The sequence below is a fragment of the Sciurus carolinensis genome, chromosome 1 (assembly GCF_902686445.1).
Source record: "Sciurus carolinensis chromosome 1, mSciCar1.2, whole genome shotgun sequence".
NCBI classification, from domain to species: domain Eukaryota; kingdom Metazoa; phylum Chordata; class Mammalia; order Rodentia; family Sciuridae; genus Sciurus; species Sciurus carolinensis.
In genome coordinates, this window is record NC_062213.1 from 24,668,620 (window position 1) to 24,690,215 (window position 21,596).

General features: G+C 36.5%; 1 protein-coding gene across 6 annotated transcripts in view; it reads left to right on the plus strand.

Moving 5' to 3' along the window:
- Positions 1 to 21,596, plus strand: part of Trps1 (transcriptional repressor GATA binding 1) — a 235,803-nt gene that overhangs the window by 36,839 nt on the left and 177,368 nt on the right. For 4 of the 6 annotated variants that reach the window (XM_047559443.1, XM_047559411.1, XM_047559435.1 and 1 more), the window contains 2 exons: positions 7,093 to 8,021; positions 19,205 to 20,334. In XM_047559443.1, the coding sequence (XP_047415399.1) occupies positions 7,095 to 8,021; positions 19,205 to 20,334 (2,057 nt within the window). In that variant the 5' untranslated portion in view covers positions 7,093 to 7,094. Of the gene's footprint in view, positions 1 to 3,469; positions 3,628 to 7,092; positions 8,022 to 19,204; positions 20,335 to 21,596 lie in introns of all 6 variants that reach the window. The other 2 variants (XM_047559417.1, XM_047559426.1) reach the window with 1 other exon arrangement.

Sequence of the window (21,596 nt, forward strand, 5' to 3'; positions counted from 1 at the left end):
TAAATGGTAATGTTTTAAATTTGCTTAATGAAATCGTGATCTTAATCAAATCAGAGTTTTTAATACATTTGCCTCTCATTGATTATGAAATGCAAAATAATGCCCCTTTCCTTTTGATGCTCCATGGTGTATACTTACTCTGTTTTAGTTACTTGACTTAGTGAAATGGATGCATGCATCATTTTTTCCAGATATATTCCACGGTGTCATTTAGACTTCTAGCATAAAGTCTTCGAAGGAAAAGAGTTGTGATTTTCTCCTAAAAGTGAAATGGTTAACAAAATTCTTTCTCTGAGATATATATTGATATAGGAAGACTCATTTTGGCAAATATGATATTATTACTTACCACACTATCTCCTTTTACCTAGACTGGTGCATTTGAAATGAGATATTTAAAATATAGAGAACATAGCATGATGAATAAAAGCCTAATAAAATGTGTTTGGGCCAGCATCAAAACTCTTTGAAACAGGATATCTAAATAGTGTGTATTTTATCTCAGAGAGGTTTGGGTTAGTTCTAGTGTCCAGATGACTATTAATGGGCTTTGTGCTCTGAAGCATATGTTAATAGAAGCGATCATTTTGGATTAATTTGATGTGAATTAATAAGAGATTTATTTGATGGGAATTGTTTGAAGGTGATGACATTTAAATCTGAACAGGATTTAAAATGTCCCAAAATACCTTTAAAGATTCAGGAACAGTCGATTCAGGGAGAACAAATTAAATAGAAATGGATAGCAAAGAACAGGATCTGACATTGGGTTTATGAAGTTTGAAGCAGTTTACAAAAAAAGCGATCTACCATTGAAGTATTGCCCTGGAATCTGAAGAAATAGAAAACATTAAACTCCTTCTGTAATTCTTGGGTTTGTGAATTGGATAAACAATGTCTCTTGCATTTTATAGTTCACTTAAGCAATCTGATTTTGATCTGTATATATGGAGTAGACAGGATTCAAGTGTTTCCCCCCTAAACCAATGAGCAGACACATATGTTCTTTAAAAACTGAACTTTCTGTGTTGTTCATATGGAAGCTATCTAGTTTGCTATAGGCCTAAGAGTTGACCTTCCTTTTATTTTGCTATCACTTGCTTAATTCTTTAAATTCTTTGTGGGGGACTTATGATCAAAAGACACATTTTACTCTTTTTTTTTTTTTCTTGTTAATTTTTTGAATACAAGCTATGTGAAACGTGTAATGAATAGCTCAGTACTCCTGGGTTGGTAATGCAGGCAGGCATGGAAGAAAACTTACTTGGTAAGGAGAACACCATCATGACATCTTTTTCCTTTTTTTCATATTAAACTTCAGTTTCAAACACTTGAAAGTTTTATTATCTGGGAAAACAAAAAGAATGGGTCATCTGGCGTTATACATTATGAAAATGAGAACTGCTGCTTAAAATAAAGGTCATACACAGCAGGATTAAGATTGAGCTCATATCACACAGTTCCCCCCCCCCCCCCAATTTATTGAGGTCTTATCTATATATTCTGAACACACACACACACACACACACACACACACGCGTGCGTAGGAAATGACATTTAGAAAGATTTAAAAGTTTCAATTTTCTTTGAGAAAGAGAGGTTTCTTATGATCGTTTTCTTGCTTTTTAATAGTGTCTCTTTCTTTTTAACAACAAGCAATGCAATCAAAGTCATCTTGCTTCAAGTATTTGGCACGTAGCTGATGCTGGATATTCTCTTATTGAATGGATGAATGTTGGGGAAATGGATAACTGAGAGAATACCTGGCAGTGATGGTTAGGCCCACTCTTACTGGATGGTAGTTTAGAATTTTACTCTAGCAAAATCAGGCCGAAGTCTTAGAAGGTGAAACTAAAGTGTGACTGACCAGAACCATTATAAAGGCAGAAAGTCAGGAGGAAGCTGACAGAGGCTCAGAGGACAGAGACTCGAGACTAGGAGGGATTTACCTTTGATCAGTCGCATCAGCAGGATCAATCGCATCATTAAGAAACTGGACACATGATTTCCATACCATTAGGTGTTCATTCTTTGTTTAAAGTCAAGAAACTAGTTAGAACATAGAGAATTTATACTTCTTTCTTTCAAGGAGTTTTCATCCAATGGAAGTAAATCCTAGTTTTCATCTGCTTTGGGTGGGTGTGTGATCTGTTTCTTTTAAGATTTCTGTGATAGTTGATTTCTTTGCTCAGGTACTTTATTTCATTATCTTTGCAAGGTTATTTGAAGTAAGACCATTTTATAAATGCATGTATAGATTCATATTTATACATTTATTTATATGTTTATATATGCAAATAGGTACACAGATATGAAATATAACAGAATCATCAGTGGGTCAATTCATGATATATAGATAACAATAAGAAACTCAAATTCCTTTTGATGAGAAGGTTCCATCTTGAGAAAATGATTCAGGATCCTACAGAAGATTTTTTTAATACATATTTAAGCATTTTAATCAGTGAGATCAAGTCGTTACTGGAAATTATTTTAAGCTCTAATGCTGATTATATCAACTGCATAAATCTAAGTGATTCTGTAACAGAGAGTGGACTCTTGTTTTTTTTTTAATGATAGTAAATTCTTTTTCTAAGAAAACAAACTTAGATTTAGGTTTTAATTTAGAAGGAAAAAACAGTGACTTGAGAGTAGATATTCAAGTTTTCTGCAGATGGAATAGTTTATATCTCAGAATTGAAAATATAATAGCACCCTTTTGGAGAAGTGAAGCATATTTTAACCTGTTTGGTGGCCATCGTGTTAGATGGGCTGTTGAAGGAGCATCCAAGTGCTGGTGTAGGTGAGAATGGGGTGGATGTGGATGAGGCTCACTCTCACTCAGAGGTCAGGTTTTTATCTCGCATTTGCATAGAGCACTTCCCTGAGCAATCTGGAGCCATGTAGTTGTTCACACCCTCTTCTTCCAGTTCACTCTCAGCTCCAGTATCTAACGTGGCTATTTGTAGTGGACCTACTGTGACTAGTATTTTGAACTTTCCTTGTCGTTTGAACAAGACATTTTTCTGTGAAGTAGTGATAAAGTTTAAAATAGAATTGCCAAATCTGATGACTAAGGTTCATTGTTGTGGTCATGTATTTTACTCACTTGAAAAATGTCCCTATGAAAGTTGATGCTGGTATTTACAAATTAAAATTCCCCCATGCCCACCCCACGTAGGTAAGTATCATAGTCATTAGGGTTGAGGGGGTTTTGAGGCCAAATACCTTCACTGACATCACAGTCTAATGTGAAAATGACTTCTTGGGCTGTAATCTTTTCTAGCATCTTCCTCCCCCTGCTGCTTTATTAAAACCCATGGGAGGAGAGAATTCTGCTCATGCTTTTATCAGCTATTTCCCAACCAGTCCATGGTGCTGGCATATTAATGTACTTTAGGTGTGATGTGTTAAAATACGTTTACATCATTTAGGAAGGAAAATATTTTTTTTTTGCTTTGTTTTGCAGATGTACAGATCAGCTCTCAAAATGTCTTCTGTGTCCTCCGAGCGTCTTCTAAGACAATTGCATTAGCTTCCTGCTAGTTGACTAATAGAATTAATAATTGTAAAAAGCACTCTAAAGCCACATGCCTTATGAAGTCAATGCTGGGTATGATTTTACAAGTATGTGATCTATTTTTTCAAGTGAAAATGTTAACTGGAAAAGTTCTTGGCACACAGGAAAACATCGTGCAATCTGTTATTTGTCTTAGAGATAATAACTGGAGGGTGGCTACAGCCTTACGGTATCTAACTTACAACTTGCTAGGGGAGTTTCTTCCACTTAGAAGTATTGCAAATGTGCAGATATTTACATAATATGTCACTCTGAAAAATTATGATGATATAATTCCAGTAAAAATTATTTTTCTCTAACTACTTCAAAGTATAGTCAAATAAATTAACCACATTTTTTTAAAAACAGTAACTTAAAAAAAAAAAACATACCCCTGCCCCCACAACACAAAAAACCCAAATGACCTTTCTGATACTTCTTTGAAGTTTTAGCAGTTTAACATTCTTTGCAATGTATATTATTAAGGGCTGCATTCAGCATAAGGAGTCAGTGAGTCACACACTTTGTAAAGGTCTGTTCTTGGGTGAAAGAAGGAACTGAAATTTGGAAAGATGATAATTTAATTAAGTCATATTTTCTCTCAGGCTCTAAAGATGCTGGGTGAGTAGTTTCTAAACTTTGGCCCATTGTGTCTTTTCATGACTATGATAAGTCAGCAAGATCTAAAACTATTCTTTGTTCAGAAAAACAAGTTAATTTTTTCAGTATTAACATATTGAGATCAATTCCCTCTTAGTATTTTATCTTAGTTCCCTGGCTATGTAAAATGTTGCCTTTTTTCCAGTTCTATTGACAATAATATAGAAGCATAAGCCATTTTCTCTTCACATTTGGATGAAATGTTAACCTTGATGATTTTTTTTTTCTTGGTGCTTTTCTTCAGACATTCTGCCCTCCTTGTAGGATTTTGGATTTTTAACTTTTTTGTGTACCCTTACTCATTTTATTTAGGGGAGTCATTGTTAGATTTTAGTCATGTTAAGTAGAAAATGTTAAAATACAAATGATACAGTTTTTAAGTATTTGACCAAGGAAAGATTATATGGTGATAGTTACTGGAGACATAGTGTGTAATAGAAGGAACAAACAATCATGAAGTTCCAGAGGGAAAGGCAAGAGGTGCTGTACTAAGCCATCATTTGTATGTAGGAAAGCCTGGTACTCTGTGACCTAGAATGTCTTCTAATGTAGGCCAAGTTAAAGTGTGTGTGATTGTGTGTGTGTATGCGTGTGTACCCCCTGCCCGCTTTCTCTCTCTAGTTCTTTTCATTTTCTGAGATAGAGTCTTACTGTGGTCTTGCTGTGTTACTTAGGCAGGTCTCCAGCTTCTGGGCTCAAACTGTCCTCCCACCTCAGCCTCCCCAGTAGCTGGGGTAACGTGCTACGGTGCTTGGCTCAAAACCATATATTTTTTTAAACTTAAAATTTTACCGAAATTAATTTCTTAAGCTTCCCTTTTATTCTTTTTTATTCCTTTTATTTTTTCCCTTTGTTGCCTATTAGTCAAATTGCCCTCTAATCTTCCATGTATTGATACAAGTTCCCAAGTTTGCTGCAGTCACTTCTTACAGAAAAACAGAGGTCTTCCAAAACTTAACCATTAACAAATAAGACCCTGAAGTGCAAACATTATAAAAGCACAGCCAGCCAGTGTTTCTTTTAATATTCTGGCTTGTGTGCATGTGTGCACACATGTAAGTGTGCTGGGCATGGAACCCAGGGCCTCGTGCATGCCAGGTTAGTGCTGTCACACTGAGCCACATCCAGCCCAGTGTTTCCTTTCATAACAAAGGTTCCCTGGCTTTGTTAATTTTAGGCCTTAATGGGGTAACACCAAAGGGAGGAACACATCCTCTTTCTTCCCAGAGTAAGCTGGCAGGTTGACATTGCCTCATGATGTCATTTTCTCTTGAAGCTTAAATCTTTATCCTATAATTTCCATTTTTGTTCTAAGAGGGAGAGTCCATGGATATGTGGTAAATGATATTATTGATATATAAGAAGAGAAGTATACTTTTGGAAGTGAAGTTGTTTATTGATATTATTCACGAAGGTGAATTTTTACCTCATGAATGATTCTTTATACAGCTAGTGCATTTGCCTTGTTCAGTGATTCATAGTATAAAAATTTTGTGTGACCAGCTTTTCAGAGGCAAAGGTACACCCATCTATCCCAAACCAGTGTGGTTCCTTAGCACTTGTGGGAAATTATAGCTGAAAACGACTAAACCATGTTATTAATTTGAATTTTCCCAGCACATTTTGGATAATCGTGGTATAACTAACTCTGTTAAATCGGTCCTCACATCAGAGTTGGCTGCTAGAAAAGGCTTGTTTTATTAGAAAGTCACAGGTGGAATTTTCCAAGAGACATTTGGGATGATGATGTAGACAGCACTTGATGTATTTTCAGCTGAGCACTTAAGGAACAGAGGCCTTGAAACTAGCTTTTGTTAGTGTATTCTTTACTTGTCATGACACAATTTCATATTTCTCTATGTTCTTTGAGTTCTGATTCATTAGACCCTTATAGAGGAATTTGTCATAGCATTCTAATTTTTAACTTACTCTCTGAAGTCACTAACTTGAAAGGTACAGTTGAGTGAGCATGTAAAGGGAAAAACCCTAGCAAACTGCTAAGATTTTGCCATTTCAGTTACAAAATGACAGTGTCCTATGATTCAACCTATTGTTTTGCTTTGGCCACTTTTCAGTGTCCTGCTCCCGATTGATGAACCTGGTACCATTCCCGCAGGTGTGCATGGCAACCCAGGGCTTCCTTGATTCCCCAGGATGCTAGAGAGAGTCCTAGTGAAACCTGACCTGACCCCTGTCATGCTTACCTGGTCCTCATTCTAACTTTCAGAAAAACCCCAAATGTTTTGTAAAGAAATTTGTTGGTGGGTCAGAGATTAAGCATTTCTTAACCTTTATTTCCCAGAAATAATGGGGCAGTTTTACTCTGTTTATAACTTGGCCATTTCTGTCTTTGAGGATATTTTTATTGAAACTGCATTTATGACCTAGTTGCACAGTGTAACAATATTAAGTTCCAATTTAATGATGTTTATGTATTCATATATATTTTACATATAAACATGTAATTTGTATTCTTTAAATGAACATAAATGTTATATGTAATCTATACTGTGTAAATATGTAAGTGTGTATATATCACTGAGTATAATTTGAAGAGAAAAATTGGGAAAGAATATGGAAGAAAAGAATAATAGGAAGGATAGTGCCAGTAATAATAGTGAGTCCTTCAATATTTATAAGATGTTTATAATAATAAATGAGGCCAGTTTTTTGTGACAAAAATAATTCTAAATGTAAATTGTTGGCTTTAGTCTCAAGTGTTTGCTATTTTTATGACTGATTTTTCTCCTAGAGAAAGCATTTTGTTATGCACCTTAGAAAACCTTGAAGAGAATAAGAAAAATATTCTAGATTTGATTATATGTCTGAAACTTTCAGATAACTCAGTATCTGCCTTTTCCCTCTATTTTCAGATATGGTCCGGAAAAAGAACCCCCCTCTGAGAAACGTTGCTAGTGAAGGCGAGGGCCAGACCCTGGAGCCGATAGGTACAGAAAGCAAGGTATCTGGAAAGAACAAAGAATTTTCTGCAGATCAGATGTCCGAAAATACGGATCAGAGTGATGCTGCAGAACTAAATAATAAGGAGGAACATAACTTGCATGTCCAAGATCCATCTTCTAGCAGTAAGAAGGACTTAAAAAGCTCAGTCCTGAATGAGAAGGCTGGCTTCAATTATGAAAGCCCCAGTAAGGGAGGAAACCTTCCCTCCTTTCCACATGATGAGGTGACAGACAGAAATATGTTGGCTTTCTCATCTCCAGCTGCTGGGGGAGTCTGTGAGCCCTTGAAGTCTCCTCAAAGAGCAGAGGCAGATGACCCTCAAGATATGGCCTGCACCCCATCAGGGGACTCGTTGGAGACAAAGGAAGATCATAAGATGTCACCAAAGGCTACCGAGGAAACAGGGCAAGGGCAGAGTGGTCAAGCCAATTGTCAAGGTTTAAGCCCAGTTTCAGTGGCCTCAAAAAACCCACAAGTGCCTTCAGATGGGGGTGTAAGACTGAATAAATCCAAAACTGACTTACTGGTGAATGACAACCCAGACCCGGCACCTCTGTCTCCAGAGCTTCAGGACTTTAAATGCAATATCTGTGGGTATGGTTACTATGGCAATGACCCCACAGATCTGATTAAGCACTTCCGAAAGTATCACTTAGGACTGCATAACCGCACCAGGCAGGATGCTGAGCTGGACAGCAAAATCTTGGCCCTTCATAACATGGTGCAGTTCAGCCATTCCAAAGACTTCCAGAAGGTCAACCGTTCCGTACTTTCTGGTGTGCTGCAGGACATGAATTCTTCAAGGCCTGTTTTACTAAATGGGACCTATGATGTACAGGTTTGTGCTTTATGTTGTGACCTTTTTGTACAGGAAGAGTTATTAATAATGAAATGTGAATTCTTATATGCTTGTTAAAAGCAAGGTCCCAGTACCAGGATAGCTTTCTAGATCCGGCAGAAGAGGTGGATGCCCTCCATAGCTACATTGTCCCATAGTGTATCAGAATTGTCCTTATCTTCTCCTCTTGGAAACAATCCCAACATTTCTATTAGGTCGGGAAAAGTCTTTTCATGGAACTAACTATGCTTCATATTCCTGAATATTCTTCGTGGTAATCGGATGTTTTCACAGTCTTCCAAAAATGGCACTAATGTTTATGGTTGTACTTGCTAATAATTTTTGCCTTATTCTAGTTTCATATTATAAGGCTTCTGGTATAGTTCTCCCCTGTGAAGAGATCTTTCCTGTGTTTTGGATTAGAATTTGATTTTTTAGTCAGCCTGACTAGATTTGGGTTCTACTGATGGTCATGGAGTACACTCCTAGAAAGGCAAAATAATTTCAAATGAAAAATTTAAAATAACATTTTACATTGATTAAAAAAAAATCCATGTGATTGTAAGTACTAGGGATACCAGCATGACCTTTATGTAGGTCAGTAAAGCATTCCAGTGTGCATTTAAGGAAAATGGCAATAATTTATGAAAGCATTTAGTAATGATTTAGATTTATACTTTTATTAAAACCAGCATACCTTTTTGATCTCCTTTTCTGTCTTTAGTTTATGGCATATGTGAATTGAAAAAAATTGTTAGCATGTTCAATAGAATAAAATGTGGAACTGAATCTCAGAAAATGTATTCATTTAACTTTTGCAGTTTTAGCATAGTTGAAACTCATGCTCAGCTGGAGAAAAGGGTAGTAGTAGTTTTTGTTTGTAGATTTTCATTGTATTATTAGGCCAGGGGGATTTCAAAACACATTAGGTTTCATATTAACCTTTTTTTTTTTTTAAATGGTTGGAAAAAATTACCAGATAACTAATCACATTTATTTAACCTACTAAATCCTTTGAAATATCAGTCATTTTTATCAAGTTCATAGCCATAGGAGATTTCCCCTAGACCGCTCTATTGATCTAATACCAATTAAGAAAGACAGGCAAAGGGTTACAAATAACAGGTAGTGAAAATATTTTGCAGTACTTGTAGAGAAAAATCGGAAGAGAAATTTCTGAGTCCTTTAAATGTCAGAATGACAATCTTATTGCTTTAAGGGAGATATGAAGAAGAACTCTTAAAAAGTCAGTTTCATCTTTGGTAGAGCTCTCTAAAAATTCTATCTTACTTTGTGAATTTCCACAAATAGAATTATTTCTGTGGAGCAGCAAATTAAGCCAACATAGTTATTATGCATGAAAGCTACATGCTTTGAACTGCTGTCTTATTAAAGATCATTTCACTGTCTTATGTCAGATACACTCTGCTGTCAAACTATGATTGGAAAGCAAATACGTGTTTTAGATAAAAGGGTTGGAAGTGAATAATGTCAGTATGTGAAATGGTGTTTTATAATTAGCAAGTAATATGATGTTAATACCTGGATTTCCGGCAGGAGTTTCAGTTTGTTCACTCTGGGGACAACTTCTGAGGGAAGCTGATCTCGGCTGTCAGGAAGGCTCTAAAACAAAGATTACTAAGGCCTATAGTTTGAAAGAATTCAGAGTTTTAAACACACTTCCATTTCCCCCAAACAGTTATTTGTTAGGTTCTTAGTTATTTATAGTAAAGTTTATGTTTGGGTAGAACACTTTTTCCTGGGCAGTGATTTTAGAAATAAAACAGATGTGTGAGCTATCTGAGTTTGAGCTAATAGAACTAGAAATAAAACAGCTGATCCCAGATTGGACTGTGTACTAAATCCTTGCAGCACATACAGTAAAGAAGACAAAAAGTAGAAGGAAAGAACATGCCAGGAGATAATCTTGTTAAGATCAATTTTCTTTTTTCCAAACTAATGTTGCTAAAAATAGGAAAAGAGCAATCTGTGGAAAAAGTGGGTGATTATTGTAAAGAAATGTTTGGGTTTCAGAAGTCTAAAGAAAGTTAACTTCGGTTTATGAAGAGAACTCTATACTGGTCAGTGAAGTGCTGAATTTGAACACTTTGCACATACACCAGAAATTGATGCAGAAACGTGTCTAAAGATAAGTAACTTATTAGCAGGTTTCTGTTGCCATGAATATTGAACAGCTTCTCTGTATGCATAAACCCAATAATAAAAGTACATCTGAAATTTCCTCTTTTTACCCTCATGTGTTTGTGTTGTGAAAATGCTTTTTGATAGGTTCTTTTTTGGATCTTGAATGATATGGAGACTAAAAGCTGTGAGAGATAAAATGCTGACTATAAAATTTCTTTAATACAGTGTTTTTATCAGAAATATATATAGGAAGTTAATGACTTGTATGTATTTTGAAAAAAAAATGTTTGTAAATATCAGTATTACAGATGAATAATCATTTAATTTTGGGTATTATTTATATAGATCTACAATTTAAGCTAATTGAAGAAATAAACGAACAATTCATTAATCTTTTTCAGTTGAACTAGCTTTTTAAAAAATCTTCAGAACAGTTGGTAGCTAATGATAGATTTATGGCATTTTAGGCCAAGGGGGAAAAAAAAGAACAGAAGCCAGAGTAAAGGACTTAAAGAACTCTGTGTCTTTGATCTATATTTTGGTTTGACATGGGTGGTTTTAAATAATTTGAACCCGACTTCAGTGCCACTATGAGATATATAATTGGGAAAAAAAGAAGTAATTTAAATTAATTCTAAGATTTGAATAAATTATAAATTCATATTTATAATATTTGGAGAAACAATTGAAATTTAGATAGTATCTAATTTGCATTGATAATATCCACTTCTGTTTAAATTGTATCACAAATAACAGGTCAAATTCAATTTTATAAAAACAGTGTCAACAACATTTCTTTATGCTGCATAGTAGAGTCAGACCCAGCAGGGTAAAGGAGGTCACCTGAAATAGCCATCGTAAAACCAGGACTCTTTTCTGGGTCTTTGGAATTCAATGAGAGTCTCCCCCACACACCTTGAGGTAGCATACCCAGCCCTGAAATCAGAAAAGATGTTATTTATTTACCAAGAAAAACAAGAAAGGATGCAGTAGCTAGCTCAGAGGTAATTGATTTGACCAGGATCGTAGTCTCCCCATCTTTCATATCCCCTGTGCATTTTATCAATTATTGTGCTTACATTTAAAAAAAATAATGGATATGGCACGATTGGTACACCCTTCATGTAATTTTTACTATCTGTATTCAGCCTTTGAGGCTCACATGTGGACGAATAATAGGACAAGAGATTGAGTTCTTAAAAAAGTAATTACAGCCTCTTTCTTTTTAATCTGCTTTATTATGCTTATATTTAAACCATCCCTGAATGGAGGCCTGCATTAACAACGCAGACGCGCTGTTTCATTAGGGCTTAATGTGCTGTGCATTAGGGTGTTTGCATCATCTTTACGGGGGAGCTTTTAGCTCTCAGATCAGGTTATAAAAGTAGGAGGCCTGTCAAGTTGTGCTTCCCACGGGAAAGTGTTTACACTATCCCAGGTTGGTAAATGCTCATGATGTATATGTTGCCTTTCCGTGTTAGTACTCCTTCTCTGCATTATTCAGGACTCTTAAGAAGGTAGCCACTGGATTCTAGCTATTAAATTCATTTTGACCCTTCATGAAATTCTAAGGTTAATAGAAAATTGCCTTATTAACTTTACAGGGGCTACCTTGTATTTGAACTAGGAGAGCTACATTTCTGTTTTGTAAATTTTTTTTTTTTTTTTTTTTTTTTTGAATCAGAGATTGCAGAGCATTCCATGTTAGGAACAGGAAGAATAGATTTTTACAGATAGGAAGTCATCTCTTGTCCTTGTATTTTTAATATATTTAACTGTACGGACTTTACAGATCCTTAACATATAATACTACATTAATTTGAACAGGAGAGTATAGTTTGGTTTGAAAAAAGAAAAAAATAATTGGGGAACATTAATCTCATTGTGGTTTATTTTGACTTGTCCTGAATTTTATTTCCAAATATTTATTTTTTTGCTTTGGAGTTTCCTTTGATCTGGAGTAGGAGGGAAGTTGTAGCTCTTAGCAGGTTCTGTTTCTTTGTTTTTCTGAGTTGAGGACAATTGCACTTTAGAAAAACTGGTGAATGAGACTTTAATCAATTCAGACTGTCTATGGAGTACAGAATGTTTGGCATATGAACCGTGCTTATTTTCAGGACTGTGTCTCTTTAACAAGTAATAAAGTGTGCAAAATAAAACATATGCTCACCCCAAGGCCATAAAGCAAAGCAAAGTTATGGCATTTACCAGGTTATTTTCATCAGCAGAGATGGCCGAACTGGATAATGTAGCCACCCGGGGAGGAGTAGCAGACCATCTTAACTAATCCCTTTACCTGCTCCACAGTTAAATCTCCCATTTGGCTTTGTTATGAGAGCTGGTACGATAGATAGGAAGGTTTCTCTGATTTTGGTTTATTTGTTATCAGTTAAAGAACATGGATCATTTTCTAGAATATCAGTGTTTTTCTCTAGGCAGAAGAAAAAAAAAATCATGGTTATCAGCGCAGCCAATCAAATTTAGCATTATTCAACTCTTAATAAAAGTTTTATCTCTCAAATGGCCTGTTCTGCTAACCATATCAAGTCAGCAGATTATTCAGTGCCTTTTATTTCTCGGGTCATTGTAATTACAGCATACTTGCAGCTGTTGGAAACACAGATACACAACTGGTGCGTCAACCCCAGGAAAAGTTTGGAGAGAGAGCGAGAGGCAGAGAGCAGTTCCCTTTCATTTTCTGATTTCCTTTGTGGACTCTAGTTCCGAGAATCATTAGACCATATAATTCTTCATCACATGATTCCAAAGTTTGAAGCAAATGTAGTGTATTTTCAGAATATTGGACAAATCTTTAATTGAAAAATGTTTAATTAAAAATCAAATGTAAAATTTATCTTTCAGTGATACTTTTGATCCATATTTCTTTTCTTTTTCACTTTACATAATGAGAAATTGCATGTATCTTCTATGTGTTTTTCAGTTTGAATTTACATCAAATAATAGCTAACATTTATTAAGGGCCTTATGTGCATATGTGCCTCTGAGTTCTTTACATACCTTCATCAGTTCATCTTCATACAAACCTCCATGTTGACGCTACTATTATGTCTGTTTTTAAAAAAGAAGAAAAATGAAGGCAAAGAGAGATTGAAGAAACCTGCCCAAGATCACAGAGTTGCACAAGCAGAGTAGCTGGGGTGTAGGCCAGGGTGCATGGGTCCTGGAACCCATCTTCAGGACCCCTGTGATACACAACCTTCCTGATAGGAGACTGAGTTTGCTGCAGGTAGAAAGCTATTTGATGCCTACTTTGAATTACGTGGAATGTGTGGACATTTTCTGATTTCTTTGAGGTCATCTGTTATCTAATCCAGATAGCATAATTCTACCTTATTAGAATTTATTAGGCTTATAATTGAAATCACCAGAAAGAAAATTAAATGTGTTGATTGGTCTTTTAAAAATTGCTGTGATTCATTTTCACTGGTACTTTTACTATAGAAACTAGTCTCTGGTAGAGTAAGGGGCAAATTTTAATTTATTCAATTGAAAATGCATTGTTCTATCCCCCAGTTAAGGGACATTTCATGCCTGTGTGTGGTTTATTTCATATTCCCCTTATTTAGAGGACTTCGTTTTAGTAGTTTTTGATCTAATGGTCTGAGAGTTGTTTTCTGCTCTTCTAGTTACTAGGCTCCCTTTAGGTTGTTTTCTTCTATGAAGATTAAGTGCCAAGAAGATGCACCCAGCTCCCATTTATGTTCTCCAAGGCTGTGTAATTAAGGTTTTATCTTCTGCCTATGTTAAGAGCAGGGATGGGTGTGGAGGCAGAGAGCAAATCAGGATGCCTTTAGAGTGTCTAATTTGAGTGTGCTGCACACCCCCACTGTGTTCGGAACTGTGTGATTTCACTGGATTCTGAAAGTGAGATCAGTGTGGGGCTCAGTGAGGAGCTTGAGAATTCAAATAGTTCACCTGTCTACCTTTCTTCTTTCATATTTAGATGACCTGTTGATGTTAGATTAAAGAACACCTGAATTCTTTCATGTGCCCAGTGATATATTTGGGAATCCTATAATAAATGGTGGTTTGTTCTAAGACCTGTTTCTAGCTGATGGGTAGCTCCACCTTGATATTCCACTGCCACCTCAAAGTCAACATAGGTAAAAATGAAGTTCCCCAAAACAACTTATTTTGCTTCCTTTCTTCCATACTTCAACTTTAAAGTCAGTCAGACAGGACGTTGTGGAGTTGCCCTGGATTTCTTCCTGATATTATCTCCCTGAACAGTTGGGTGGTTGTCCCATGATGCCCTCCTTTCTTCTCTGTCACATCTAATGTTTTATTGAGTAAGTGCTTGTTGGTTTCCATGGTTTTCTTTATCTTTCTGTTCTCTTTTCTTATTCCTTCTCTCTCTTTCCTTTCTTCTGTCCCAGTTTTCCTTTCACCTATCTTCTTCTTCCTCCCTTTCTTCTTTCCTTTTTAACTTTTTAAAAAAATTCTTACATATGGATCAATCTTCTTGCATTTTATAGGAAGTATAGGTCTATTTAGAAAAACCACCTATCATTTAATTATACTTGTATAATTAATTATAGTCCCTTCAGTAATACATTACTGTTCCAAATTCTCTATAGCAAGAGATGATAGTCAAACCAGCACATCTGTGTTACTTACTACCTAACAGGTACCATTGCATAGCAGATTCTGCAGCAAGATTTAATATTCAATGTTTCAATGGTCAGCATTTCCTGAGAGCAACTTGCATTGTTTCTCTCTTGTTTCTGCTTTTCTTTGTGCAATTTCCTTCACCTGAGAAGCCTCTCCATGATCAGTGTCAACTCATGTGCCCATGGCTCAGGTATTGCCTCCGTCAGTTGGGGTTAGGTGCACTTCTTCTGTTGTCATGGAACCCACTATGTCTCTAATCTAGACACTGCTGTTGTCATCTATTAACCTGTGACCTTTTTGTGCTGTGTCATTTCTTTTTGTATTCCAAGTGCTTCTCAGGTAGTAAGTGTGCAGCCCAGGACCCTTGCCACTGAAGGATGTTCCACATCTTTAGGATCAGACTGCCTTCCCATCAGGATCCTCTTTAGATCACATGCAGTTTTTCTGTATCTTTGCTTGGGCTTCTGTTAGTGGGTGGGTGGCAGGAGAGGTGGGCATGCATGGTATGGGCATGCACAGTCTGATCCTCCTCACACTGCATTTTCTCTTTTGAATTGTTTCTCACAAAATGTTGGCTTCCAGATTATTGACTTTAGGATATATTGGTATTCTCTTGTCCTAGATACCAGATAATGATAGAAAGACACCAAAGAAAATTAGGGAACCATTTTAGGGTAAACTGCTTTTTGCTGCAATCCCCAAAAATCAATTATGAAAATGTGCATAATGAAAACTAAGCAGTTTTTCTTTTAAATGTGCTCCATGTACCACTTTAAATGACCCCCAGTTGGTTGTGTCTTATAAATCCAAGTGGGAAGGGTATGTACTAGATCTGTTACTAGTGACACTGATAGGAATAGGCTGCAGGAATAAACCATGCATGGCATGAGAGTGAGATGATTGCCACATAATTAGATTGGTTATTGAAATTTTTAAACATTTATTCTCCATCAAAAGTATATCACTGAAGCACACTCTATATTCCAGAATGTGTTTTTGAAGCACTATACCTGCAGAAACATTTCCTATGTATATTAGTAGATTAATTCTGACTATAGTTATTTTCAGCCAAGATCATCTGACAGATTTCTTCAAGTTATTTGAAAGTTCAGTATTTGGAGTTTAACAACTTAACTTTTTATTAATTATTTATTTTTAGTACTTTCAAGATTTCATATAAGGGCACTTTAACACGGAACTATATACCCAGTCCTTTTTTTTTATTTTTTATTTTGAGACAGGGTCTTACTAAGTTGCTTAGGGCCTCACTAAGTTGCTGAGGGTGGCCTCAAACTTGCAATCCTCCTGCCTTAGACTCCTGAGTTGCTGGGATTACATAGCTTTTTATTTTTAAGGTTTTACTTTTTTGACTATCAGCCCATAACCTCAAGTCCTCTTAAATTAGTACCTCATAATTGTCTCTGTTGCTATCAATTATAGTACTTGAAAACGAACCACATCTGAGGAAAGGTTTGTGTTTAGTTCAAACAAATCATCTTTTCCTTCATTGAAAATAAGTACATGTGCTAAAGTGTCATTTTAAGAGTTCTGAAACTTTTAAAAATATTTCCCCTTGACATATTCTTTTAGATATTATTATTAGTTTTTGCTACATATTATAAGGAGGACAGAATTGAGATTAAAGACCTTGAAAAAAAGCCAACCTTTTTATATTTTTCACTTCTTTAGTGAAACAGTTCTGTTTAAAGACATGTGTAAATAAATTATAAATGAAAACCATGGAAAATACGACGTGGAAGTAAAAAAATGTAAAACTTGGGTTAAAATAGAATACAAAGTGGTCATAGTCTTCAATCAGTGAGAAACAATTTAAAATCTGTTATTTCTCATGCCTTATCAGTTATGTTAAATGTTTCTACATAACCTTAATTTGCATTTAAGTGGCTCTATGTGCGTTTGCTTTTGGGTGAAAGATGTAGTTTGTATTTTCTTGAGTGGGCCCATAGACATCAGGTCAAATCAGTGATAATGGTGCCAAGAATTACTATGACGTCCTTATCCCAGGTAGTACAGAGGTCTTGGTGAGAGATTTTCATCTGTGTTCACATCTCCCTTAAGGAATTCATCTATTCATTTAACCTAAATGTACTGAGCCCTTACTTCCTTCCAAATATTAATAACATTATTCCTACCATCTCAGAAGGAATGTCAGAACAACGTTAGCTTACTAACAGCAAAATTTAATATTTTCACTTAGCTAAGAATACTAGTCATACCAAGTGTGTGAGTTTATCACTGAATGATTGCCCCTTCTCTATTTAGTCTGTTCATCCCATTGTAGGAGAAATGTCCTTGTGATCATTGCACACGAGACTTAAAGATTGCAAAATCAAAGAAATAGTGATGATATGTGGTGATTTCTTGGGAATCTTTGTTGTACAAACAGATGTTCAAAGCATTTTATAGGGAAACCCAGCTACTCTGAAGCAATATAGTAGCTATAATAGGAAAACTTTCATCTCTTAATTTTGCAAACATTCGTTCTCTGCCTGTGTTAAAGAAGAAACTGAGATACTTCTGAAGTTACCCCTTTTGTTTCAAGTTTAAGTTCCTGAACAGAGTACCTGATGAGAGTAGCCCATTTAAGTCTTATGCTTTTTTGAAAATAAAGATTCTCCTCACCTCCAGTGAATTGGGAAATGCATGTAGATATTTTGCAATATGATGCATTATATATCAGTGCAAGTTTTAGTTGCTTTTGGCACTTAAGTGCTAGGTTAGAATGCTCTAGACTGTTTCCCCCAGGGTCTGGCTTTGACATCTCTTCACTATTGACTGTCAGTTTGCTGCCTCAGAAGATACCCCATTCTTAGCTTTCTGGTTAAATAATGCTCTGTTATCAACAAATTTAAATCTGTGTGCTTGTGCTGTGTTTGTAGACATGGTCTGAAGTGAACCATTATCATTCTTTGATCAAAGGCTGTGAGAGACCTTCATAAACTATTATCTTAATGTATAGCCAGTGCCAGGCTGTTTATGAGTTAATGCACATTTCCTAGAACTGTAATACTGAACATAAATTTAGAAGTTGCCCCAATTGAGGAAGCTGTTGGCCAGAGAGATTAAGTAACTAGATCAAGATCATGCCTCTCTTTAAACATTGAATGGTGACTTCAGTCTTAGTCTCATACGTTAGAGGTTCAAATGTATCTCTCAGTGCATTAAAGAATATTATTTGCATTTTAAGTAGAGCTTTTATTTGATTTTGAGATGCCTGAGACTTTTCTCATGGAGCAATTTGGATATGAGCAGCGATCACACATGTCAGTTTTGAGCAGCTGTTGAAGAAGGCAGACCATGATTATGCCACTTGCTTTATATATTACATCTGGTTGCTGGAAAATTTTTAAAAATCCACTGATATTTGGAAGGAAAAATATCTCACTTTTTGGACTATTTCAGTCAAAAGTTTTATTTTAAACCATGCATCCTGGCTGCTCAGAGATGGCATTCAGTCAGGCTGCCTGTTGAGGGTACACACTGTGAAGGGAGGAAGGGCTTTACAGAGTGCCCTTTGAAGGTCTTCATAGCCCCAGTACTATGTAATTTCAACTTTGGGAAAGAAAGCAGAGTGGTAGTGACTTTTATGGGGGAATTATCTTATTTTGGCATTTGAACATCCCCGTGATCCACTCATGGGAGTTGCTGGGAGCCATTTACTATGAGACTAAGCATTAATCAAGTAAGGTCCAGGAAGGTTTTCTTCTTGTTATTTGTCTTTGGTTGAGAATGATTTGAAGCTCTTTCCGTGGGTCCTCCTTCACCACGATTTCCTGCCCACTCCATTCTTTTTATTTTTAGTTTCATTGTGCATGCTTGGGCTTCCATTATGAGCCATTTTGTGTGGTCATTTTAGAACCTCTATTTTACTGAGCAGATAGTCCTCATCTTTGCCTGCAGCCTCATTGCTGTAGGAACGGAACAGAAGATTTCCTTGGAGAACATCTGTGTTGTGTAATCTCTGAGCAACTGCCTCTGGTTTTGACAGCAAGCAAGCCTTAGCTTTGTGTCAAGAAACCTCGTGTGATTTGGATGTTTCTGCAGGACTGTGATTTGAAGGAGGCAGTAGTGAAACCTACTCAGTAGAAAATGGTTTTCTAAGTTTTTATAAGTATATATTATTAAATCTTTTGAATTCGTTATGGTGCTTTTGTTGCTTGCCTTCCTGTGCTACATTGGCCTAAAATATTAAGCTTAATGAATCACTCAGAGGGGAACTTGAGAAATGAAGAGGAAATTTCTTTGGCTTTGATAATTTAAGTGATTTCATAGAAAGTAGGAGCACAATTGTATTTTTTATGTAGATTACTTTGCAGTCCCCACCTCCACCCCACTTGTGAATTAATGATATGTGTAAAGTAACATCCATCTCTTCTATACTTTAGGTCACTTCAGGTGGAACATTCATTGGCATCGGACGGAAAACACCAGATTGCCAAGGAAACACCAAGTATTTCCGCTGTAAATTCTGTAATTTTACTTATATGGGCAACTCATCCACTGAACTAGAACAGCATTTTCTTCAGACTCACCCAAACAAAATAAAAGCTTCTCTCCCCTCCTCTGAGGGTGCAAAACCTTCTGAGAAAAACTCTAATAAATCCATCCCTGCACTTCGATCCAGTGATTCTGGAGACTTGGGAAAGTGGCAGGACAAGATAACAGTCAAGGCGGGAGACGACACTCCTGTTGGCTACTCAGTGCCCATCAAGCCCCTTGATTCCTCGCGACAAAACGGTACAGAGGCCACCAGTTACTACTGGTGTAAATTTTGTAGTTTCAGCTGTGAGTCATCTAGCTCCATTAAACTGCTAGAACATTATGGCAAGCAGCATGCAGCAGTGCAGTCAGGCGGCCTTAATCCAGAATTGAATGATAAGCTTTCCAGGGGCTCTGTCATTAATCAGAATGATCTAGCCAAAAGTGCAGAAGGAGAGCCAATGACCAAGGCTGACAAGGGCTCAAGTGGAGCTAAAAAGAAGGACTTCTCCAGCAAGGGAGCAGAGGATAATATGGTAACAAGCTATAATTGTCAGTTCTGCGATTTTAGATATTCCAAAAGCCATGGCCCCGATGTCATTGTAGTGGGGCCACTTCTGCGCCATTATCAACAGCTCCATAACATCCACAAGTGTACCATTAAACACTGTCCATTCTGTCCCCGAGGCCTTTGCAGCCCAGAAAAGCACCTTGGAGAAATTACTTATCCGTTTGCTTGTAGAAAAAGTAATTGTTCCCACTGTGCACTCTTGCTGTTGCACCTGTCTCCTGGGGCAGCCGGAAGCTCGAGGGTCAAACACCAGTGCCACCAGTGTCCCTTCTCTACCCCTGATGTAGATGTGCTCCTCTTTCACTATGAGACTGTGCATGAGTCCCAAGCATCAGATGTCAAACAAGAAGCAAATCATCTGCAAGGATCAGATGGGCAGCAGACTATCAAGGAAAGCAAAGAACACTCATGTACCAAATGTGATTTTATTACCCAGGTGGAAGAAGAGATTTCCCGACACTACAGGTAATCCATACAGCTGGGGCAAAATACCAGGAAAAAATAACAAGAATCCAGGGAGTGAGTCTGATGGCTTGGATGTTGCAGGACAAGATCACTTTAAAGATCATTCATAGAATCACACATAATATATTTATAGATGTCATAACCTTTGATTTCAATTTGGTTACTTCTACTCATAGTTCATATTGTTTTATACCATTTACTGAGTATAATTTAAAATTTTCAGTGCTGTTGACAGTGCAGCTAAGTTTACTTATTGACCATATTCCCTTTATTTTGTCATTGCTAATATGACTTCTCATCCTATAATTGTTGATGGAGCAGCTCCCAAATGCAAGGTGCTATTATATTTTCTTCTCTGTTCCAACTGGGAAGCAGTCAACTCAAGAACATACTGCTCATTTTTCTCTTAAAAATGAGATTGGACATTTTTCTCACTTTGAAAAAAATGGACAACAATCTTGATTGGCATATAAACACTAATATCAAGGTGAGTGTTTTGTAGCATGTGTGATTTTGGATATGCACTCACTCTTCTGAGCAGGTAAAACTCCTTAATTACTTCAAGTTCATAGATAGAGAAGGGTATATTCATGTTATACTTTACTTCAACTCTGTTCTTTTTATAAGCATCAATTTTCCTGGTTAACTGTACTTTGTAGAGATGTGTTCAGGTTACATGTCTTTATTTTATTTATGTATTCATTCCTTAATTAATTTTTAGAATGGACCTTATGCCAGCCACATTGACTGTACAGGAATCAACAGCATAGTGGCCTCATGGAACTTACAGTTCAGCAGGGAAGACAGGCACTTTGCAGATTATTTTGAGTGATGAGTGTCATAAAAGATGAACTACAAGCCCTGTGTTTGAAATGACCATAATAACAGCATAGCTCAGTGGGGTGGATAGAAAGCGTCTTCCTCAGGAAGGTACATTAAACTGAGTCTTGGTTATAAGTAGGCACTAGTTTGGCAAAAGCCCTGGAGATAACCTGGTGTTCAGATTTTACTTAGTGTGTTATTATGCATCTTGGCACTGAAGTAAAGAGTTTTATTTATCATTTTAAGTGCTTTTCCATATGTAGATTCAATATCCTAGTTTTAAAATCTGGCATTTCAATTTTTACATCCCAAGATTTTAATCGGGCCTTTCCATTCTTTTCAGGGGTTGTGCGTTAGTGCCAGTGTCTTTTCAGTCACCAGTAATGAAGCAGTTCATGTCCAACAATAGACTAATAATGTTAGATGTTAATTTGAAGGGC